Genomic DNA, 24,840 nt, shown 5'->3' on the forward strand with positions numbered 1-24,840 from the left:
CTCTCTCCCCTCAGGAGAAGAACTCATCAGGCCAATTAAAGGAAAGGGTTTGGGCTGCCCGTGTGAATACAGAAGAGCAACCTAAAGGTTTTCATTAAGAGGTCTTAATTAAGAGATGTTCACTAAGGGAGGCTGCTGCTGTAATAGGAAGGTGTCTTAAAGGACAACCTGACTAATGCAGGGTATAACAAATGTCTGCAACAGCAAACAACAGCAAGAAGTCGATGAGCAAAGTCCCAGGCTGTGTGACTCCATCCTTTAACCCCTTAGAGCCTGCTGCTGGAGCAGGATCAAATCCCTGCTCCACTCCAGAATACACATCTCAATGGAGAATTTTTGAGACAGAGTGAAGGTGCACTGTGGCACAGGGCTCTCTGTGACAGCAGCAAACCAAAACAACCTTTCTGAGGAGAACTGAGCCCTTTCTGAGCCCTGTCCCCCTGCTCAGATTTAGTGATGAGTCTCACCCAAGGTCTGCAGCTCCACACCCCTGGAGGGGATGTGGGAGCTCGACACGAGAGGAATGTTGTGGCCCTTGAGGGGATGCTGCAGACCTTGAGGGGATGCTGGACCTCACAAAGAGATGTTGTGACACAGGAAGGGGTGCTCACAAAATCTCATTCTGATCTCAGCCTCACAGGTGTCTTCTGGGAGACCAGAACAGCTGACTGTAAGCTGATGAGGAGACTCCTGGAAATGCCCTTGCCTGGCCAGACACGGCGAGCAGGACCAGAGCTGCTGCAGAGCGCCAGCTCCGGGGCCTGCCTGTGCCTGGCAGCGGGTTGCCATGGCTACAAAGTGAGCTGCTTTGAGGGGGAAAAGATTAAATCTGGCCTGGCTGCCAGTCCGCAGCTACCCTGGGAGATGTGGCAGGGCCTTGTGCGGAGTGCACAGTCCGGGAGAAGCTCTGACCCCTCCAAAAGCCGCCACCCACTCCAGGGCTTCCAGCTCCCAGGTGTTGCACACCTTTGGAACAGGAAAGTGAAGTCATCCCGAGCTATTACAGGAATCAAGGAAGAACTGAGCACTTTGTCCAACTTCACTGTCGTCAGAGGGCTCTTGTCCCCATTCCCTGGCCAGCTGCTGGCTCGGGAAGAGCTGTGCCTATCCCCACCATCTCCATCTCCTGGGCACCACAAGAGCTGACACACAACAAGGGTCTCCTTGGGCCACATCCAGAGTTTTGTCTCACTCCCCAGCACGGCTTGGCAGGCTCAGCGTTCCCTCACTCCAAAGTGCACCTCTGCCTAAAGCCTTTTTTTGGCTCGCTGCAGTCAGGAACTGAAAGCATCGTGTCAGGGATGAAGAGTGAGCACAGAGCTGCATGTAGAAATCTCTTGGCCGTGGATTAGTTTTCAGCTGCTTGTTCTGCCTCCAAAAGGAAGAAAAGAGAAAAAAACAAGGCAAAAAACAAAGAAAGGGAAAAAGAAGAAAGAAAAGGAAAAGAAGAAGGAAAATAAAGGAAGAGGAAGAGAAAAAGGAAAAGAAGAAGGAAAAGGAAGACGAGTAAAAATTTTTAAAATAACAAGCAGATCCCATGACCTCACCAGGTGGCACACATTTTAAGTGCTTCAAGAGAAAATAAGGAATGAATCAACAGACTATGCTCCATGACTATAATCCCTCTTCTGCCAGTTTGTCTCTAGTTTGCAATTAGTATCAAATGCATTTTTGAAAAAAATTTAAAAATTAAACAGGCTGTCTATTACTGGCATTTCAGCTGTGTCCTCACATGTACACTGGCAGAATACCTTGTGCATCAAATTTTAATTGCAATCAGTTCTGAGGCTAGAACACTAATGTTTTTATTTATAGCAGTGAACCATCACTGCTGCAGAGCTCCCTTTTACCTGTTAAAACTGAAGTCTGAAAAAATAGGATGCATCTGATAGAGCCCACAGCAGTTTGCTCTCTCTCTCTCAGCTGTAAGAGGACTGATAGTTTCCCCACGTGTCTCTCTCCACACGACCTGAGAACAGCCTGGACACTGATTTCACAGAACGATTTCCATTTTTCCACCTTTCATAGTGTTGCTGCCTCCTATCTCAGGCCCAACATGATGGCAATCCTTCATTTCCAGCTGCAGGATCTATCAGCCCATCTCTTTGGATGTGGCAAGGTCTAGAAACTCTTCACAGAAACAAAAACACTCACTGGCACATCACCAGTGGGTTTTAAAAGCAGATGAAGACTTTTTTAAAAAATCCATCCAAAAAAGACCTTATTTTCCCCTGTAGTTGTAGGAAGCCAAATACCAGAGTTAAGTTATGGTAAAAGGAGATTGCAGAACTTTAAGATTCCTACCACTCAGTTTTGTTTGCTTCCTGTTCCAAAATTTATAGAAGTAATGATACCAACTGAATCTGAGTGACAGGTGAAAACAAATTTAGGCAAGGCTAGATAACAACTAAAACTTTTGTGTTTTCAATCTCAGAAAGGATTCGTTTCCTAGGCAAAGAAAGATCACCTGTCTTGAACAACATAAAGACAGAAGTTCTGCTGCACACGCAAGGGAAGGGTCCCACCCACAGGGCAGGGAAATGTGCACCCCAATTTCCTGGCCAGCTCACTTTGAGGATGCCTCTCACTGCAAGATCTGGCACTGCCAGCATGGTTATTTCTGCCTTCATTCACTACTCAGGCTTTTAATTTCTATTAACAAATTTGAGACCTGAAGCTTGGGGCTACTTTGCTATTTGAGTTATTATTGCCTGAGCCTCCCCCCACATTTGCACAACAGGAATATAAAACGGCTTTACATGCAGATAACTAGATTTTTTTCCCCACTTTTCCTTCCATGTCACACCCTATACAGAGCCTCACAGACAAGGCTCTCTACATGGTGCAGGAATGGGGACACGATTCCCAAAAACGTGATAGCTTCACTTGTTTTTGTAACAAGTTTTGCTGCTGCAGAGGGGAAGAGGGAGCTGTAAGCTCTGGCAGCAGACAGGATGAGATGAGCCATAGGGAGGAAATGAGTCACGGCCCCAGCGGGGCAAAGGGAGTTCCCCAGAGAAGAGGCAGCAGAAATCAAAGCCTGCTGTCCTCCTGGGGCACCCTGAAGAAGAGGAAACACAAGCTGGGACAACATGTACCGCTGGACAGGAGAACTCACCACTACCATGCCACTGATGTTCAGAGCCATTTTGAGCAGCTGACAGGGCTGTGTATATCTGAGAGCTTAAATTCCTCAGATTCTGTCTTTCTGCCACATCTTTCAGCACTTCTCAGTATGGTAGGGAGATGCTTGAGACTCACAGACATCATCAGAGTATCAGAAGGAAAAGCTGAATAATATAATTTATCCAAAGTAATGATGCTTCGTTGATGCTGTTCTGATTCCCAGGAATGGTAGAAACCAGGGGACACTATGGACCCTTTCTGGACGATTTGGGGCTGAGGAGACAAAAGCCTGTGTACAGCAAATATTAACCTAGGTATGATTTACTTTGAATGAACCTGCACTGCCAACAGGACAATTCTAAGTCACCAAAAAAAAAAAAAAAAAAAAAAAAAAAAAAAAATATATATATATATATATGGCAAAGTGTAGAAATGTCTAAGAGACGTCTTCAGCTGTGAAAAATAAGGGTATAAAATCTGATACCTCCTGGGTGTGTGGTGTAGCTGTTTTTGGGTATCTTACAGAGCCCTGGTCCACATGGTGAGGAGATGGAGAGGAGGGGAGGCAGCGCAGGCGGGAGACACCCCCAACAGCACAAGCACAGTAGTGCCCAACTTGTCCCAAACATGTTGTTTCTCTGCTCAGAAGTTCAGATCCGAGCGAGAACGACTCTTGAGAACCTTAGCGCACAGGATTTCTGGCAAGACAAACAAGAAAAACAAAGAGTACAAGCACAGTCTTGTCAACAGGTCCGTGCAGCGGAGCCCGGCTCATCTGCAGAGTCAGGGTAGGGAAAGGAAAGTTTCAGCTTCAACAACCCAGGTCTGCCAGACTCCGGGCACTGCTGCGGGTGAGTCACGCCTTGTGCATCTCATAAAGAGCTGCTCTGTAAACACGGCGGAATGCAGACAGCGAGGAGCAGCGGGGAACGGCAGGATTGCGGTCAGAGGGAGGAAAATCACCCGGCAGCCACGCACCCGCCCCCGTCCAACCCTGGGAAGAGGGCGCCTGTCCCCTGAGATAAGCCGTTGTCCGAGCAAAGGGCTGCTCCCCGCCTCACACCACTGCCAGCGTTTCCCCAAGCCCCCCTACAGTCCCGTGGAATTCCCGTTCGCATTTTGTTTTATGGGATGTACCTGGTATTTCCCATCCCCAGGGGGTGCCCTGGTTCCCCGAGGATCCTCTCCTCGGAATGCGAAGCCAGTCCCCCGACTCGCTGTAAAACACACACAGTTGGGCAGCAGAGGCAGAGGATGTGGAGGAAATGTCTGTGCCGGCATCGCTGCACAGATACAGGCACGCTGGCACCGAACTCTTTAACTCTTTGTTCTTCACAAGTTACCAGCCTGCTTGCAACCACTGGCAGCGGGTTTGGGACTTAAAAGGATCGGGTATCTTCTGACAACAGTACACAATGCTGGCAGAGATTTCCGGAGTCTTTTTTTAGAAAGACAACAGACTGTCTTGCTGCTGTCATGATTTATCCTTTTTTTTCCCCGGTTTTTCCCCTACAGGGGGAAAGGGGATTTTCACAGGTGCAGGTATTTTAACCCAGCTCATGCAAAGTACTGTTTTCACACTTTACTGTTGCAGAAATTATGTTTTTTGGACTTGATCTAAAACTCACTGAGGGCAATGGGAAGCCAATATTTGCAGTGAGGTTTGAAGCAGGTCCCTGGCGAGAACAAGTGGCCACATTTCCTCCAGTTATGGCAAATTCTGAGTGGTGGACAAGGATTTTGACTCCTGGTCCCCCTAGTAGGTGGACATTTGCGCTCATACTGTGTTATTTGCAAAATACCATCTATTTTCATGGTCTTAACAGCAGGATGTATTTCTTTTCTCACTCAAGGCCATTATTTTTGCCACATTTAATAATTGCACATTAATTATTTAGCTTATTACTCCACCCCAAAGCTGCTGTGCTGCTGGCCTAGAGCCTCAGGAGAGCAGAGCAGGACAGATCTGTCACGTAGCTCACTGGGGTGAGTCACAGCAGAGCTGCGAGGGGAGCAGCAGGCATGGGGTGAGGGTGTCATCCACCTCCCCACACAGATCCCAGGGGTCCAGCCCCACTCCCCTGCCAGGGAGCTTGTCTGCCCCTCATTCAGAAGTAGACTGGGAATTTGGACACGGGGCAGGGGTGCTCTGCTTGTGCCAGGGCAGAGCACAGCAACACCATGAGCAGGGGTGGCCATGGTTCTGGCAGCACAAGCCTGGGCACGGTGCCTCTGTCTTGGGCAGTGCCATCACAAGGCACTCCACACAAAACAAACTCATTTCCTCAAGCAGAGGACTTCCTGTTACTCCTCTGCTGCTCCGTGGTGACTTGAATTACTTCAGATTTTGCAACATTTGGGGCTGTACACAAAACTTAAGTTACTCCAGAACCACCGTACATTTGCCCCCCCAAATGCCCACGTTTGTGACAGTCATGGCGTGTCTGCAGATGGAGTTTCTGTCACCTGCACAACACGGCACAGGGTACTGGACACCCGCAGGTGGCGTTGGGGTGGTCACTGCCCACAGGGAGCAGAGCATCACCTCAGCTCGCAGGGCTGTCTGGCGCCATCAGCCTGCCTCGGAGAAACAGCATGTGGCTCTGCGTAGAAGTGACAGATTTGTGGGTTTGTGATGTGCAAAAAAAAAAACCCCTCCTCTGTCACAGCTTATAATGATCTGCACGCCAGCCGCATGTAAATCGTGCTGGGTTGCTCTACCCAGTGGTTCCACTGCAAATCAAGTTCTCTGCACTCCTATGCTCATGCTTGTTCCCAAACATGCACAGAAACGGGTTTTGCTGCAGTGCAGGAGTGCAGGGCTGCTCCACCACATATCTCAGGGCAAACACAAACCCAGAAGCTTAAAAGAGAAAGAAGGAACTGAGAGCTGCTCCCAAGGGAAAGCAGTGTGTGCAGAGTGGAAGCGATCCACGCTCTGGCTCCATTAATGCCATATGTCTGATTTCAGAGGAGGATGAGCAGGAAGGGAAGCTGGTGCAAGCAGGGATGTCCTTGGGCAAGGCACTGCAGAGGCTTTCATACAGCCAAGCTACACCGAGTGCTGTGGCTCTGGTGCTCACTTATCTATGGTTCAGCTCAATGCCCCTTCAATTTGCTTGCTTTTTTAACTATGAAAAATGTCTGCTGCCTCCAGAGCAACACAGGGCTGTAAAATACTTTCCATGCTACCCATGTTTCCCTTCCAAGCAATCCCAGCTCCATGTTTTCATGCATTTCTGAAACAAGAAATAATTTACTGCAAAGCAGCGTTGCAATTCCCCATACAACATTCCTGTGCCGGCCTGTCCTAACCTTGGCTTCCTTCGTGTTGTTTTGACTGGAAGTTTTGCTTCTTAAGAGGCACCGAGTGTGGTATGAACCTGTGAAGAGACCTGTGAAACTGTGTCTGTAGGGAGCGATCATGCCAAGATGGAGAAGAACTTAATCCATGCAAGTGAGAAAATAGATGAAAGAGGGAAGTAATGGCACAGCAGTGGACATAATGGATTCAGGGATGCAGGCTGTAAGCAGATACATGGTTGTTAATATTAATGCAGCTTTTAACATGTTAATGTAACTTCCAGATGAGGCACTGGCTAACCAAGTTAAACACAGGATGAACCAGATGCTAACGAGGCTGCTAAATGCTCCACATCCACCAACCCCCATCCGGCAAATCTGCAATTACTGAGCAGACAAAGCCCAGCACTGTAATTTCCCTCCCTCTCAACAGGAATTTCTTGTTTGCCAGAGGTTTTTTTTTTTTAATACCCTGTCACAAGTGCAGAAGGAAACCCTATGGAAGTACTGTTGTAATTACTGACATCTTGTTTCACAGGCAGCTGCTGAAAGAATACGAGAAGAATCACAGAATCACAAGATAATTTAAGTTGGAAAAGACCCTTGAGATCATCGAGACCAACTGTTAACCCAGCACGGCCAAACCCAACACTAAACCATGTCCCCAAGTGCCACATTTACATGACTTTTAAATCCCTCCAGAGATGGTGACTCCACCCCTGCCCTAAGGCAGCATCACTCTCCAAACGACGAAGGATCAGGGAAGAATTTTAAAACCCTAGGAGGAAGTAAAAGAGATATTTCACAGTCCTGGCAAAAGAGCATTTTGTGTGTTACAATAACCAGCAGTGTCCAGTTCTCTCTCAGAAGCACAGTCCTGAAAACCCCCAAGGGAACAGCTGGAAAAGTGACCATCTTTTTTTTTTTGTATTACAGGGTCATGGCCATTCTGTGCTGCTTCTGTCACTGATAGCTACAAGTCATATCCAGCTACAGGCTGATGCCCTGCATAATCCTTGCAAAAGCTGAGTGGAGGCAGGTGGAAGAGGTTTTTTCCTCACATTTCTAGCCCTAGATGATGTCCAAGGTTTCTGTCAAAATTCTGCCTTACATTAACAATTTGCAGTGTAACTTCAGTGCAAATTTATTATACCTACCAGTGCTGTTTCGAGTTATTTTTCTTCAGTGTTTAGTCATTAGTCTTTTATTCTACCTGTGAATCATGGGAACATTGGTTAGTGATATAGTGCTTTGCACGATACACTTGTACCAAATAGCTGCAAGACATTTATGTATGTATGAATGTATATGCACACTACATATAAAGTAGTTGAGCATTGGCTTTAATTTTGCTTTTGGATTAGTTACAAACTGTATTTTAATCGGGATGGGCTTTTTCAACCTTGATTGCAGTTATCTGTGCATGGGTAAGATAGCGAGAAAAAGAAAATACAACCGAAAACATAAGCAGGGATGTGATGACATGTAAAACCTTTCCTTCATCACCCTGGGATCAGAAGTCACCCACTGCATCTTTGCAAACCAAAGCAGACAATTTTTAACTTCTTTTACTGGATGCATTTCAGAGAACTGCAGCTCTTTTTCGCAACCCTTCAGGGAGCCTCTCTTAATACCAAGAACTTCAGGATTAATTTCACCTGAAGAAGGGTACTGCCCTGAGGGGAACATTCTTCACCTTGAAGGTTAAGGATAAGTGCACTGTGGCACTGGAGGGAATGCTATCAGTCTCAAGCCAATGACTGTTTCTGTAGCATATGGAGATTAAGTGAGAAAATGTCCAAGGAGTATAATTTTTAATCTCTTGCATGGACTTTATGATTTGACACAGATCAAAGCATTTTCCAAAAATCTACACGTTGACATTGTAAGCTGTATTTAAAAGCTGTGTGCTTTACTTTGTTAGCATGGATTTCTATTGATTTTGAAACCCTGGTGTATAAAGAGTTCAAAGTATATTCTAAATACACAAGGCTTTTCTGTCTCACCTCTCACAGAGCTCACCAATCTGCAATTTCTGCCTACAGACTACTCTAACCCTACAGTTTGAGAATCCAAGACAAATGGTATTGTAATTCTCACATGTAAAAATCTTTACAAATCAGGCTTATAAAAATTCAATGAGGCCTAGATCATACATTTTTCTTACTTTCATAATTTAGTTTACATCTGAGAGAATGCCCCTCATCTTGGGTAAGTTCTTTGTAGATAAAGCAGCAGACAGACGTGAGCTGCAGGTCGGCCACTCCTGCATAGCTGCAATGTTTGACATGCACTGGGGCAACGCCTCACTCATCCTGCTGCTCTTCCTTTCAGACTCACTTTGGGGCCATAACCTCATCTGCATCTGTATCCAGTCCAGAAAAAATGCCTGTGGTTTGCTGAAATTTATATTAATTTATAGTGTGGTCTCAAATCAGTTACCTTGAATTTCTGCTGACTCCCAGAACTGACAACACCGTTTGGCTCCCCCAGCAGAAACTGGGGGGAGACAAGAGGACCAAACACATGGGGGTGGAACAGAGTCTGGGATGATGAAGGATACAATTTTCTTTTTTCCCCCTCACAGTTGTATGTGATCCATCGTACTAAACTTTGGGGTTTGCTACATTTCAGTGTAACAAAAGAAAATATGGATATATAAAAATTTTCGTACATATCATACAAATTTGGCTCCAGTAATTATGCAAAGTTAATTTCAAAATGATTTTGATTTTTTAATTAAAAGTTCACCTCAATTACAAAATAACAAATTATCAAACCTCACCAAAGACTCTAATTTTCTCTTGGTTGGTGTCAAAGTTTATGTCTTCTCTCTGAGGGGAGGAAATCTCCACTCATCAGTGGGGATGGAGTCCAGCAGGAAATCTTCAGACCCCACTAAACTAGCAGAGGACATACCACTTATAAAAGATGTTTATAACATGTACAAAAATAGAAGTATCCACAGATATGGAAATAAACCCTTCTTTTAAAAAGTAAGGATTGGCATTAATGCTTTCTAGAGCAAGGATGTCATCAAACCATGCTTATCAACAAGCAGAATTTCCATAACTTAAAATACCACTTTCCATTTACTGAACACACGGTGAACAAAAACAGTAAAAGGAGAAATGAAATGTACTTGTTGGTCTTTGTAATTGTGGGTGTGTTAAAACAGGGTGGGACTGAATGCATCAAATTAAGAAGAAAAAAAAAAAGTAAATCCGGATGGTTTTGGGTTTCAGAGGAAGACAACAGAACAAAAACTTGAGAGGAGTTTCTTTGTAAAACACAGGAAGAGGAGGAAAGAAATTTTAAAAACTATTGTTTTAACTAGTTTTTATACTAAGACTTCTTTTAAACTACCCCGGCTGAAAATCCAGTTACACAAGAGATTTTGTACTTTATTTTGTAGATTTTGTGAATGACTCATAAGCTTGCAGTCATACCATTATGCAAGTTATATTAATAAAATATGTATGCTTGGCAAAAATTTCATCCCATCCTGCCAGAATTTTGAGCACCTTTTTATTGGGAGGCATTTGACGTCAACTGGCGCCCTTTGGAGATGAGGCATGGTGGGGAAAATGAGTCTGTGATTCTTCATTCCAATTTTAGACTCCTAATACCTTGAATTACATGGAAATGTATCCATGACTATTAAAAGCACACAAGCTCTTTTTGAATACTTGTTCACATCACACACTATTGCAGTAAAGAATAACCTGTGTGTTCCTGATGTGGCCACCTGCTCTTTTTCCAGCCAATAAACATTGAAAAAGCTGATGTTTGTGCCATCCATCACCTCTTGCATCTGTTTCTGATCAGCCCTGTGCAGAACTCAGTGGCCAATGCCAGATAAAATCTCACCAAGCCTCAGTGGATTTGTTCACTTGCAGATTCTCTGAAGGAATACGTAGAAACTGTGACAGAAAACTCTGTGTGATTTTTATACTACACGCTTTTATGCTGCTGCAAGGAAAACTTATTTTTTCCTAATTAAAGATAATAAGTGTCAGACAGACTTGGATAATTACTAGCAACTGCTCCACTCAAATACCCAAATCTTTACCCAAATGAGTAACCTGTTGGAGTGGAGTTTAGGCCTGCAGTATTTAAAAGGCTGACTCAGGCATCCATCAGCTGACTCTACTTCTGTCAGACGAGCAAGAACCTGCTTTTCCATCCCCAGGTAAATGTCCGCTGCTTACATCCTTTACATGTAAAAGTTTTCAACTAGTTAAGAATAAATTTAGGCAGAAATTGCCAGTAAGCAATGGTTTCTTGAAGCAGTGGCAAGCTAGAGGAACCTTTTAATAGAAACAACAATGCCAAGCCCTTAGCCCTAAAGCAAGATTTCCTTGCTGGGCTGGATGGAGCCCAGTCAGTTTACAAAACACTGCAACGACTGCAGGAGCTGGAGCAAGTGTGTGGGCAGCTCCCCTCCCTCCTGCAGCAGTGTTCAAACCTCATTTATAAACTGAACCTACTGGCAGAGCTGGAATGGATGATGTGCTTCTGGGTCAGCAGAACCCTGAATGTCCATCCTGATATCACCAAGGGTTTCATGTGTTACTGCCCTGTTCCTGTGCAACTCCACCACTCCAATCACTGTCAGCTCCAGCTGTTTGTCATCAGGCACATTGCAGTGAGATGGGTGACGCTTCCTGAGGGTTCCCTGTAGCCCTCTGCCAGCAGGGAGGGTCTGCTGCCTGCAGCTGGAGAAATGCAGCACAATCTGTTACACCTGTCAGAGCGACTGGAGGTAAACCTGCACACAGCAGCCCCACGTAGAAGCCAAGCATTAAACACGGCCCTCGCCTCCCCCTCCTCTGGAGCACCTTGCCTAGGTGTCACATGCTGAAACACTTCAGAGTCAGCCATAACTCTGCATGGATCTAATCAGAAAGGAAAAGCAGGACTGGCTTTAGGCAGACCCATCTGAACATTCCCCCTCTCTCTGCAGATTAAAACCATTTCTCAAGACCTTGAGGGGAGACCTCACCCACTTGTCTCCTGTCTGACAGCCCAGGGCATAGGCACTTAACTGGGTTTACAGACTTCCTACCTCACGGATTAGTCCTACTGCCTCTTCCCCAAGGAAGGAGACAAGCAATCCCTAAAGACTGGGACACTTTTCCTTCCTCCTGCTGATGGACAAGGCCTCCTGACACAAGAATGTGTTCAGGAGCTGCTGCTGTTACCTCTTTGGAGCAGTGCAACTCATCCAACAGCTGTTCCACCCATCCAGCGTGTGCCTGGGGTTCCCTGACACGGAACACTGCAAACGCCGACTTCATTTACTGTACGCAGCCTGGCAAGACAAAGTCGTCAAACTGCACCCATTCCTGCACACAGTATCTGTGTTTTCCATTTTATAACCTGACCTGCAACAAATCCCCTGAATGTGAGGGTTTAACACCACATCAACCCATGGGATGCGTGGCCAACTTCCAAACCAAGTGTATTTGCGTGGTGGGAACGAAGCCATGCCAAGGTGACGGCCAAGGCTGGAGCCAGGAGAGGTGGCAGGGTAGCACAGCTGTAGGGAAGGTGGCAGACCAGCCAGAGGCTGGTGGAAGAGCCAGGATGCCCAGGCTGGGGAAGGAAGCTATCATAGGAATAGGATGCCGCCGTTGGAGGGAAGCTGGCACAGGAGCCGGACGGAGGCCGGTGGAGGAGCCGGGTGTTGGAGCAGCCCCAAGCACCATCCGCCTGGCTCCATCCCGGGAGAAGAAGCCGTGAGGTGCAGGATCCACGCTGGGAGCTGCCATGGAGCCTGCTTAGGGTCAGCCGTCCACACCCAAACGCTTTTCCAAGGGGAAAGACTTTCGTGAGGACAAAAAAGTCTGCGAGCTCGTCCGCCCCTACCACACAACCCTATTTTAAAGAAAAGCCACTCTCGCTCCAGCTGAGCGCCGTCCCACCACGGGCTCCCCGCTCCCGCCCCGCCACCTCATCCCGGACCCGCGGCCCCCCTGGTTCCCCCGTCCCGGCTCGGCCCCGGCAGGAAGGGGAGGGACCGAGGGCCGTTCCAGCCGCCCGCGGAGCTTTGGGAGCGACCGGCCGCCCCCCGCTCCTCTTCCCCGGGATCGACATGTCGGCGCCCGGGAAGGGCAGGCAGCCGCTGCCCGCGGCGGTAAGGCGGGCTCGGGGTTGCGGGGAGGGGTGTGAGGAGGGCGGCGATGCCGCTCCGCGCTGCCCCGGGCGCCCCGCGGCCCCGGCGGGGGAGCGGCTCCGCACCGGGCACCGCCCTGGGCGCGTCCCGGGCCGGGCCGGGCCGGGCAGTGCCGGGCAGGGCGGGCAGGAGGAGCAGCCGCAGCGCCATGGCTTTCGCCCGCTGGTGGTACGCCATGGTGAGTGCGGGGGAAAGCCCCGGGAGAGCCGGGACCACGCCGGGAGTGGCTGGCGGGGGGCGCGGGGTGGGCGGGCGCGGCGGGCGGGGTGTTCCGGCCACTCGGGATGGAGAAGGGGTAAGGAACGGGGGTTGTGGTGCGGCTGGAGGCGAGACAACGCTTTTTAGGAAAAAACTCCAGTGCTTCAGGTCAGGTGGAAGCGCGGTGTGCTCCGGCCGCCGCTGCGCATCCCGTGCCCTGTTCAGAAAGCGACACTGAAACCCGGGGGTTTTGGTGCTCTTCTCGGTGCTCGTCTCCCGAGTAGCGCAGGCTCGCGGGATGGCGAAACCGCAGCAGAACGCGTAAGTCAGGATTGTATGTGGGGCTGTTCCTGTTTTGGGAAAAACTGCGCTGCGCCTTTTTCCAGGATCGTGTTCTTCACTGCAGGTGGGTGGCGGCGATGCTGCCGGGAAGAACCGTCACTTGCCAAATCCTCCCTGAGCAAACCACAGCTCTCTGATGGCTCCATGCGGTTTGGATGGACTTGGGTCGCTGCTTATTACTGTGACGAACCGCGACTTCTGTAAAAGGCTTTAAAAAGCCTTTAAGAAACCTTTATGGTTTATTACTCACAGGAGGAAGCAGTTGGTCTCTGTATGGGGTGGTGAAAAAAAAAGTTTGCCTTCTGTTAAAGTTTTACAGAAACCATATGTTGTGAAATGTTGGTTTCAGAGAAAACATCACTTTAATGTATTTCCTAAATATATGATCAGGTAGATGAAATGTTTTGAAGTTATGACTCTACTTCTAAGTTGCTCCACGTAGCTTAGACCAGTGTTTAGCAGTGTTTTCAGCTATCAGTCATTGTGTCAGGTCAAATCAGTGTGGTGGAGGTGACACAAAATCACGAAGGGGAAGGTTTGAGAATTACTGCATTAAGCAATGAAATGGATGTAAAAGGTCTCATTAGCTCTGTGTCATCGCATCCAGGGTAAGAAAAGATACTACGATATGACTGTGTGTGATCAGGTAAGAAAACTGCTCCTGCACTTGCTCTTTTGGAAACCCATGGTTGTGGTTGTTGGCACTTGGGGGCCTCCACGTGGGACTGGAGCCCTCTCCTCTCCCATGTGTGTGATTCACACTGGGGAGGTGGGAGAGGCAGAAAAGGTGGGTGAGGGGAGCAGACACAAAGGAAGTTCACGTGATTCAAGTCTAGGAAGGTTTTTACTGACTGGTGTATTTAAAGCTGAGGTTGGATGTAATAAAGGCCTGGGTTTCACCTTTCGATTCCTTACCTGGCTTGATTGTAACTCCCCTGGCACCTCTCTGCAGCTGACAGTTTTCTGAGCAGTGTCAAAAGATCTCTTGTGTTCCTCCCAGTTCCAGCTGAGAGCGAAGGTCAGATTCCCATCTAATTTAATAGCTGTAATGCTGAGTTGATTATTTCAGCTGAGAATCTTGCAAGACTTCACTTCTCACCCGGGTACTTTACGTCCCCTGAGATGCTGCGCAATGGCCTTAAACCAAAGGCTTGTTAATGCCTTCTAAATCTCCTGAGGTTTTGAAGGAATTTCTTGGAAGCAAAGCCTTTAGTGAGGGGTTGGGTTTTTGGGTTTTTGTGCATATAGGTGTCTGTTCAGCTGTTAGTAATTTTCTCTGTGCTTTTTCACCAGTTGCTTTCTAGTTTATGAGTGCTGTTTGACTCAGAAGTTAAAGGTGTGTCTTAAAACAATAGTGTGGTGACATTTTTGTGCACTTTGGAACAGGATAAAGATCTCAGGATAAACTTTCTTGCTCATGACACTTATGTATTTTTGTGAACATGTAATTATGGGTAGGTTTGTGTGGGGTTTCTTTTTTAGTTAGTTAGGTTGGAAAATATTCTGGGCCAGCATAAAGGCTACAAGGAATTGTTAGCTCATGAGTCAAACTAGAAGTGTCACTTCAGCTTTACACCCTCTGTTGATGTGAGAGAGCTGGGGCTGCTCTGATCCACTGGTTTGGTTATGAATATGTATCTTTGGCACTGTAAGGGAAGATGAGCAGGAAAAGGCAAGAGTGCCCAAAGAAAAAGTCAGCTTGTCATTATGATATGTGAGTATGAAGCAGGAGTGAATATACACTGTGCCACAAAACCTGAGCTTAACATTCTTACTAAGCAGATTGATTTACTGCATGTATTTTATTTGTATATTTAATATTTTTACTAGAGGGTTCAAAGCTTGGAAACGCAGATAAGAAAAGAGCTGTCGAAGGACATTTTTGGAACAGGGTCCTTCATCATACCTTATGCATCAACTGTTCAGGGAACCAGCATGTTTTCCTCAGGTGTATTGTGAAGCTGTGCTTTGCAAGGTTACCTCTTCAGGACAGCAGACTTTGCTGCAAGGCAGTACTTTCACAGGCTGTTTTGTTATCTGAGGCCAGAGAGTGAGTATCAGGTCTCTGTGTGTACACAGTGCATTACTCAACTTACTGGATTAAAAAAAAACCAGACCAAAACTGCTTTGGTCTGACCACATGTGCTTCGCTCCCTCAGTTGGAATACACGTATTTTTTGGCCTCTGATTCAAAGTCTCTTTATTACAGATGCTGTTTGACATAGCTGTCTGGAGGGAAGGTGTCATGCTTTTGATGTCTCTCTGACTTGAGTTTAGGGATAGCAAAGTTGTGGTCCTTGTCCTGGTTGACTCCATATCCTCTCTGGGCAGTGAAGCTGCCCTGGGGTCCCTCAGGGACACAGAGATATTTTGCCTGAGGGGTGATCGAGGGAATCCTGCCAGTCCCCTTCTGTATCTCCCTCTGCGTAGTCCTGGGTCTGTCTGGGTGCCCTTTTGGTGCCCTTTTGGTGCCCTTTTGGTGCCCTTTTGGTGCCCTTTCGGTGCCATGGTCCTGTCTGCTGTGGGTTTGTTTGGTATGAGGATGAGGAGGTGGACTTAGGGAGGAAGGGTAACACTGGATTCAGTCCTGGTAAAGGTCTGGCATACTCAGAAGGAAGCAAGTAATTAGTTCCTACATTCCCTGACTTGATTTTGTAAAAGAAAAAAAAAAAACTAAGGAGAGCCTGCACTTCGATTGGTGTTGGTGCTTTTAAAGCTATGTCTGAATTTGAAGAAGAAAATGAATGAGAGCAATAAAAGACTTTAATAGCTGGATTCAGGGTAACACTTGATTTTTGGAGCATTTTGATGCTAAGGGTATCCATAAAAAGAGCCCAATCAACAGAGGTCTCCTTTAGCTCCTGAGCCTTATGGCTGGCTCTGAAATTCCTGTTCTGTCAGCAACAGGACACTCACTGATACTGCTCTTACTGATACGTGTGTGATATGCTTTTATTGTAGCAGTTAAGAGCACAGATAGCTGGGTAAATTGTGTCTGTACTGGAAGTGCTATTGTGGAGCAGTGAATCAATTAATCTCTTACCTGAATAGACAACCTGCAGGGCTTGTTTTTCCTCTAAAGAAGCATAATTGGAATATGAGTATAGCATTTCCAATTTTAAAACTTTCAAGTATCTTAGTCATAACCAATCTCATTTTAAAAACTTGAATAGTTAGAGGTTGTCCAAAACAATTATTGAAACTTTTGTTGCTATAGTACTTTTTTCAGCCTGCATTTTCTCCTGCTGATGTGCTGGAACTGATTCCTGTTGAAGATAGTGCAGTGATACATGGATCATTACTTTCTCCCTATAGCCATGTAAAGAAAAATCTGCAGGAGCTCATTACTTTGTGGATTAGCAGGCTTTACCTCCTACTGCTCAGTCCTGAAAACAGAAGGGAATAAATGGGTCTCGAATAATCTCCTGTCTTTACTTAACAAAACAAACCAGATGTGAATCCTCCCTCCCAGATGTCTCAGTTGCTGTGGGAAGTTACACTAGCTGAGATACTAGAGAGTAGCTATATTATGTTGCCTCTTATATTTATTTCTTGCTTTTTGCTTTTATTATTTTTGAAAAAGATTTTTTTGAGGGACCGTATTCACCACTTTTCAGAGATGCAGACAGTTACAAGGTGCTGGATGCCAGTGTGTGTGCTGAGCAAAATTTGTCTTTCTTTACACTGCTGCACATAGGAAGCTACTGGCGTTGTACATCAGGTTAGGCGAATGGAAGAGGTTTAGAGTCTTGGAGGAGATAAAAGATGCAGGAGGTTCAGGGATCCTGGAAGAACTGTATTTCCTAATGTGCCTGAACTGTTGGAGCATTTATGTTTTTCTGTATCAGCACCAGAATTACAGCAATCGTGGTAACAGCTTTCTTCGAGGTGAGGAGGGCTGGGCACAACAAGCATTTTAGTGTGTCTGAGGGAAGTTCAGATGCTGGAGTGGGTTGCACACATTGTGTTGGCATCTCTGAGAGCTGTTCAGTTTCTGCTGAAGCCTGTGGTTCTGACATTTCCAAAACAAGCATTGGAGAGTGCTTTGCTGCTAAGGGGTGAGTGATAAGCTGAATATCTTCCAGAGCTTTTCACGAGAACAGTCATGTAACTGCCCTAAGAGTCATGACCTTATGACTGATTACTCTTGAAGTTATCCAGCAGGCCATTTAGAAATCCTGCCCATTAGTGAGAAGAAAAACTTAAGTGTTCCTTCCTGTCATATTGTGGTAGCTGAAATGAATCATCCTTGCACTAAGAAGTTTGAGAATTTCTTTGTGTGGAAGATATGACTTAAGGTCTTAATAGCTACACTTCTATTTTCTTTGTTTACAGCATGGTGACAAGAAGGCAGATGAAGCTTCTTCCAAGGTGGGAGAGAAAAAAGCAGAAGTGGGAGAGGTAAATTCAAATGTTTGAACATACTAAAAAGAAAAGTTGGTAATGAATTTTCTCATATATGTATTTTTGCCTTTTGATAGCAAAGTGGTATCTTTTGGACAATTAACTGGTGACTCCACTCAGTCATTATTCATCCCAGGAATGTTTAGTTTTGTCTTGTGCTGCTGAGCAGTGTCCTGGAAATATTTTATTTGCTTTGTTCATATTTTCCCTAATATTTCACATTGGTATCCATGGAAATTACCTCAATAGAGTGTCTACTGTGCAGTGCCAGGGCAGTGTGGGACACATCTGATGGCCCTGGTTTCACAGCTGCCCAGAAGCACAGGTGAAGTGAGTGCACTGTGATGCTTTCCCTCTGATGCTTCATCCATAGCAGAGGCTTTGTTGGAAATAACTTTGCCTAAGCCTTTTTGACTGCCCTGCAAATCAGGGTCAGTGGCTGCTTTTATTACAGTCCTCTGAAGTAGATGATTTAAGCAACTGCTTTCCTTTCCTGTCCAGAAAGCAAGGCTTCTCTAGCCTGAGAATGTGTTCCTTCTTTCCTCTCCAGACAGCTTGTTTTTTTCACAAATACCATTGTGCATTTATACATTCTTGGTTTAATGCCATATTCTTTGACTGCACATTGTTCCTCTTAGTAGAGAAGTGCTGACATTTTTGTGGGAAGGGTGGGAATCGCGGCCTGTAGTTTGGGGTTCTGGGGTTAATGTTTCTGACCTCTCATGGAGAAGATCTGTTTCCAGCAAAACAAGACTCTTACTGAAATTTATTGTCCGGATACTTCTGCTTTTTGAGTCCTTAGGATACTGCAGGTATGTTTCCTCTTGTGAATTTCTTTGTATATTTTACTTGTTCCATCCACTCTGCAGTGCTTAAAAGTGGAAATAGATCAAAAACCTCTTCCACAGACCCACTGAGGGGCATTGACCTCGCTGTGACTCACACTTACCTCCAAGACACTCTGATTTGTTAAACAGTGGAGGAAGCAACTCAGAATCTTTGTACAGCTTTCCCAAGAGTCTGCAATGTTACATTTTTGTTTAAAAGTCAGAGATTATTCCTTTACCTTCAATTTTTGAAGCAGAAGTTTATAATATATCTGTAGAGAGCTTTGGGCAACATTGTCTAGAATACTGAGTTTGTTCACCTGCCTACTAGGAAAGGTTTGGCATTAGGAAAATTACAAGAAAATGTGGAGGTCTTTGAAGAGTTTATATCCATACTGAAAGGAAAACATTAAAATCAGTATGGTTGTTGTATAACTAAAAATAACAACAAACAACTCTCATCTCTCAGATTCTTTGGGTATATAGTCCTGAAGGAGTGAGAAAAGGAGGGTAGAGCTTTGAAAAGCAGAGGTAGGAAAGGCCTGACATTGGTTTGAGTGGGAGATGCCAATTAGCCACAACATCAAGGGGAATTCAAAATGAATACTGTTAGGGTGTAGAGCAGGCTTCTTAAGCATTTCTTCTTGGAGACTTAGAAGCAGACTGAAGAAAACACAGCAGGTTTACTGTAGATAGAAACCTGTTTGGTAAGACATGGACTTGCACAGAAAGGATGGAACTGTGATATCATGGTTGACGGGGCCGTGTAGTCCTTGGAAAGACTGATCTCCATCACTTCATTGCCTGAAGATTTAAGCCAAGGAAGGACAGTCATACTTGTTTGAGTCATTTTGGCAGTGCTGCTCAAGCTTTAAGTCTAGACAAGATGGGGGGATGTGCTTGCACAGGAAGGGTCTGCTTTGGGTTGAGATTCACACAGTCTGTCAGTCTAGTGATGAGAAGCTGAGTGTGTGTGTATCTGTGCATGGTGCCTCGTAGGAACAGTCAAAAGATGTGCTGGAAACTACAGATGTGTTAGAATACGTAATTGAAAAAAAAAATACAGGCAGTTTTTCATCAGTGTACATGTCAATAAAAGTGTGTGTGTATGTGTTAAGTTGTATTGGACACTGCTCCAGGACAAAGGCTCAAGTTACAGGGATCTGTCCTAAATCTTCATGTCTTGGTTGTTAGAACCTTACATTTATTGAATTCTAGGGAGAATCAGACACTTCCTGAAAATCTAGATCAGCTTTACTGAAAGGTTTTCATTCCTTGTGGGTGTGTGTATGGGGGGTGTTAACAGAAAAGAAATGGTGGTTGTTGGAATTGCTGGTTGCTCGTGCACATGAATCTGTGGCATACTTTTGCAGCTGGGATGCAGCTGCCACCCAGCAAAAGTGAGTGATGTACTGCAGGTTTCCCCATATCTGTCCCTCTGTTCTCTCACTGTGATGTAACATCCTGGACCTGAGCCAACGTGTTTGGAGATGCCATTGCAAAGCGTACAAAATAGTAAATTTCCTTTATTCCCCTTGCCTCCTGGTGTTCCAAGGCTTTTAGCAATTTGTTAGCATGTGAGGGACAGCTGATGTGATTTTATTTTATCCCTCATCTTGATACGGTCTTCAGCTAATGTGTGCCTTTCTACCAGTTTCAGATCACTTCCACTTTTGAGGCCATTGGGGCACTAGTTCTCTAGAAGCCCTTGGATACTAAAATATAAATGCTTTCAAGGGCAGATGGAGCAAAATCGCTGAAGAGAAACCGAGGGTGGTTTATAAAATACACTGAAGTTCAGAAGTCCCTGGCTCACAAATGGAGGCTGGAAGAGTATTTAGAAACATCAACATGGATCTGGACTGTTTCTCCATCTCTGGTTTTGTTTTCTTTCCTGTCTGCTGCTGACCACTGCTAGAGACAGGGAAATGATGCAAGTGGAGCTTATCCAAACCCAGGAAGGCAGGTCTTGCACTGTAATGAGGTGCATTGTCCTGCTGTCCTAATCTTGCACGCCACATCCAGTCAGTGCTGCCTGTCAGAGGGTTGCCCTTGGGGCACAGTGTGTTCTGCTACACAACCACGTGAATTTCATAAGAATAATGCAGAAGAAGTGCTCACATTGTGTGTGGCTGTGCTCTGAAACGCCCCTGCTCTGAGTGGATCCATGTTACTAATATGGAAAAATACCTTTCTCTTTTTACTGTTGCAGAGGGAAATACCAATGAGAGGTTCTGTATCCATATAAAAGCCCAGCCTGTGCATGGCTGCTGTTTGGATGTTAAAATGCAATACTAAAAAGGAAGGCAGAACCATATATTATAGGAATTGGAAGCCCCAGCTTAGGGTGAGGCCATATTTCACCAGGTATGGTGTGAAGCAGGACCCTTTCTAACATGGCCTGGAATTTTGAGTTGTGCTTTACAGCACTGTAGGCAGAACCTGTGCTGCTTGCTCAGCTCATTGTGCTTTACTTAGCAGGAGTTATATTCTTTACTTCGAAAAGTTGACAGTGATTATTGGTGCTAAAGCATCTCTATCCTTTTAGAATTGATTCTTTGCTCTGAAATCGCTGTCTGTGGTACTTTTTAATCCTGATGTTTGCCACTTAGGATTCCTTATCCAGAAAAAGCATTAATGGGGACAACGGGCATTTTGACTGGTGACAGTCTTGTTGGGGTGCCCACTGCTGGTCTAAGTTGTGGAAGTGCAAGGGTAACCTGCAGTGTTTGTGAGGTTTCTTCTTACTCTGGTACCAAATTAGTTATTTATATCTGCATTGTTTGTTTGTTTTCTTTCCCCCTTGTGCCTCACAGCACTTCGGCACTGGCACAGGGGATTGGGGCCTTAATCCGTCCTCAGTGGAGGAGTGGAAGGGCTCTGAGAAGCACAGCAGCAGCTTCTCTCTCTGTCCCTCTTTTCCGTTTTGGTGCTTCTTTTGGCTAAAATGCTGAAGGTGGTTGAAAAATAACATTATTTCAGTCAAATTCTGGTACTTGCTGAGAGCTGTTGCAATGTAAGTCTGTGCTTTCTGAAGGAATATAGAGTGATTGCTGCTCGAGCTGTTCTTGAATGAAAGATTCATAAGGGGAGGCTGAAATGCTGCTGATGGTTGTCAAAAGCGTTTGCAGAACAGAGATAGCACATTCTTGCCTCTTGTGTATTTTCTAAGACAAGTGTACCATATGCATTCTTACTCCAGTCTTGCAATGAACACTTGAATGCTGTAGTTCAAAATGAACATTTAGTCCATATTCTGGACACCAGTCTTGATACATGTATTTCCTTTTAAAATCTGCTTATGAGAAGGATGTATATTTCATCTCCTCTTTACTAAACCTGCAGAATTAATATTCCAATCTGAAACTGTTCTTTTTGTTTTGAATCCACTGCTAATGATGAAGAGATTATAAGTACCTCTATGCCACAGCTTTTATTCCTTCACACACAATTCTTTACAGGCCCATAATTCTTTTAATTCATTTCATAAAGAAGCTGTGCTTTGATAATTGGTTATCTCTGTTATTATCAGGTTGGGAAGCAAGGTGTGAGTACAGCTGCAAGGTAATTCTTCAGTTGTTTGTGTCTGAGATTGTCACAGAAGAAAAATACTCTTCCAGTCTTGGAGGGGGGAGAAGATGGGAACAGCTCTGATGTATTTGTCAATAAAGGGTATCTGAGCTGGTTTGCCTGGAGGGAACATCTTGGGAAACACCATAACATCCTTATTTTAGAGTGGAAGAAGGATAAACCTAAACGAATGATGTGGCCAGCCCTTGTGTTTTTACAAATGCATTAAGGGGGGGTAGATACCAAAGAAGTTGCTGTTGAAAGGTGACTCTGGGAACTAAAATGTGTGGTGGTCAGTATTCAGTAAGTAATACTCATTTAGTCTGGTGGCTGAACTTTCCACATGGCTTATCTGCAGGTAGTCTTCTTCTCTGTTCCAGGGCAAAATGTATTTGTTAATTTTTCTTCTCTGTCTTTACCTTTAAATGCTGCTTGGCTTACCACCAAACAAACATTTGCATTAACATTTTTTCTTTATTCCATTTTGTTGATTAACATAAGTTCATGCTCTGAACAAGGATTTATTTCACCCTTTTAGCTGGTTCTGCTTTTTGGAGAGGGGCTTTTTTTTTTTTGGTTGGTTGGTTTTGCTGTTTTGGGGGGGACAATGGTTTTTTTCCTGTTTTTTGGGGGGGTTTGGGGTTTTTTGTGGGGTTTTTTGTGGGTTTTTTTGTGGGTTTTTTTGTTGTTTTTTTTTAAATCTTACTGTTATTTTGTTTTGTTTTGGTTTTGAGTTTTTTTTGTAGCTCAGGCTTGTTGGGGGTTGGGGAAAGCTACCCTTTCAGGGCCTGAGATTTTTGAGTATGTTGGTAGGTGCCATAAAGACTCCCTTCTCTAAAACAGTACTTTATGAATTTGTGGAATTCTGTGATACTTTCAGAGCATCACAGTTACGTTAGACATCGTCTTTGGTCCCAAAGGTAAATCCTGAACACCATGAACCCTGAGTCAAAGGCTGAGCATGAGGTGCCAGTCAAGATCTGTGGTGCTGAAGGTGTGCCCACAATACTGATTGCTCTGCAGAGTTCTGCTCTTTTTTTTGGCAATCTTTTTGTTGTGACCTCTTTTTTTTTTCTTTTTCTCTTTGAAAAGGGGAGGCTAGCACTTCAAACTTTAAACTACGTGAACAACTTAATTAAAAGTTGAAGGGTTTGTGGATGATGCTTATTACAGAATCTTCAGTGCACTATGTCAGTGTCAGAAAGCCGAAGGTGTTGTGCCTCTCAGTACTGTCTCTACAAAATTGTAACGCATCACACCTCCATCACCTTCCTCCAGGATCATTACCACCTTAGCTGGAACACTGCTTCCTTCTTAAGGGAGTCAGAAATGCTCATTGTAATGAGGGTTGAAGAGTGTGTGGAAACAGATTGTCTGCTCCCTTAGGAATGTGTGGTCAGAGGAGAAAATACCGAGACAAACCCGGCCGACACACGGTGGAAGGGGGCTGTGTCAAGGGTTCTGTGTGTCTTTGAGTTTTGTTGCTGCTTTTACCTCTGACCATCCCTCAGCCTGGGCAGAGACCCCAGGCTCTGGGCTACAGTGGCTGGGCAGGTCTGTACTGGGCAGCAGCACTGGACTTCAGTAGCTGTGCAGGAGAGTCCTGGGCTGGCACACTCCTAACATGGTTTTAACAGGCAAAAATCAGTGCTAGCCTTGGGTTTTGCAGCATCCTGTGGAGTCTGACTGGGATGTCATTGTTTCCAGCGTGATCCTTGGTGTAAGATCCCTCTTTGTTCCAGCTGGTACCAGTTTTGGGCCGTACTTTGGTTGTGTTAATCTTGTACACATGGCCACAGTGGGTGGCCCACTGCCCCATCTCTGGAGGTGACTGTTGAAAGCGCATCTTCATTTGCTCCAGGTGATCTCCAGGTGATCTCCAGGTTTTCAAGCTACATTAGAAAGAGAACAAGAGGTGGAATTACCTTAATGGCAGAGTCTCTGGATCTCCCAGAGTGTTACAAATCTGGTGTCCCATGCATTGAAAAGTGGTATTTCTGAGTTTGCTGGTTGGATCTGTGTTGCTTCTGCAGCCTGCCCTGCTCTGGAGAATGTGAAATCTTTAATTGTTTTGTGAATCTTGTGCTTTTTAGAAAAACTGTAATTTTGCCCTTAACTTTGTATTTTTACTTCCCTCCCTGAGCTGTGATGTTACCTTCATGGTTAGTCTTTCAAATTATGTCTGAACAGCAATGGTTTGCCCCTCTTATTTTCGTGATAGTTTTTATATAATTACTGTTGCTTTAACTGTTAACTTGAAATGGAGTTGCTGTGCCACAGGAATCCTCCATTAAAACACTGCAAGAGAACTCAGCCTGTTCTGGGTGTGCACATTTCTGGGCTCTGAAATGTGCCTGTGTGAATTAAAGTTACATAGGAGAATTCATTTTTTGATTACTCACTTTGCAAAAAATGTTCTAATGGACATTTTTAAGTGTACTTTTTCTTTCTTTTTTTTTAGGATTTTGGATTTGGTTGGGGGGTATTTTTTGTTTGTTTTACAGTTTTACTTGGCTTTTCTTTTTTTTCATCAACATTCCTGACCTTTATGATGTCTTTTTATTTTCTAGAAGAAACAAGCAAGTGCTAATGTCAGCCAGCCCCCCAAAACAGAGACAAGTGGAGCAGCTGCTGCTGCTAAGGTAATGCATACTTAAGGAAATGGTCTTTTTTTACAAGGCATTTGTATTTTTTGGGTTCTGTTTACTTGGTGGAACTTGGTGAGTTTTAAGCACTGACAGCTTGTCTTTGCTTTTGTTGCCCCTGGAGCAATTCAGCAGATCATTCAAGAAGCATTTTAAAGCTGAGTTGCAAAGGGGTGCAGGTGATACTCTCTTGAGGGGAAACAGGGTGCTCAGGTGTTGCAGGGCATTGAAAGAGGGTGTTGAAAAT

At 45.1% G+C, this 24,840-nt stretch overlaps 1 protein-coding gene across 3 annotated transcripts in view; it reads left to right on the forward strand.

Annotated features, from left to right (window-relative positions):
• The first annotated feature begins 12,460 nt into the window (after positions 1-12,460).
• The window catches only part of CAST (calpastatin), a 50,319-nt gene continuing 37,939 nt past the window's right edge, over positions 12,461-24,840 (forward strand). The window contains exons 1-3 of one of the 3 annotated variants that reach the window (XM_032095519.1): positions 12,461-12,568; positions 17,483-17,548; positions 24,519-24,590. In XM_032095519.1, the coding sequence (XP_031951410.1) occupies positions 12,527-12,568; positions 17,483-17,548; positions 24,519-24,590 (180 nt within the window). In that variant the 5' untranslated portion in view covers positions 12,461-12,526. The other 2 variants (XM_032095516.1, XM_032095522.1) reach the window with 2 other exon arrangements.

The sequence above is a fragment of the Corvus moneduloides genome, chromosome Z (genome assembly GCF_009650955.1).
Source record: "Corvus moneduloides isolate bCorMon1 chromosome Z, bCorMon1.pri, whole genome shotgun sequence".
In the NCBI taxonomy this organism is placed as follows: domain Eukaryota; kingdom Metazoa; phylum Chordata; class Aves; order Passeriformes; family Corvidae; genus Corvus; species Corvus moneduloides.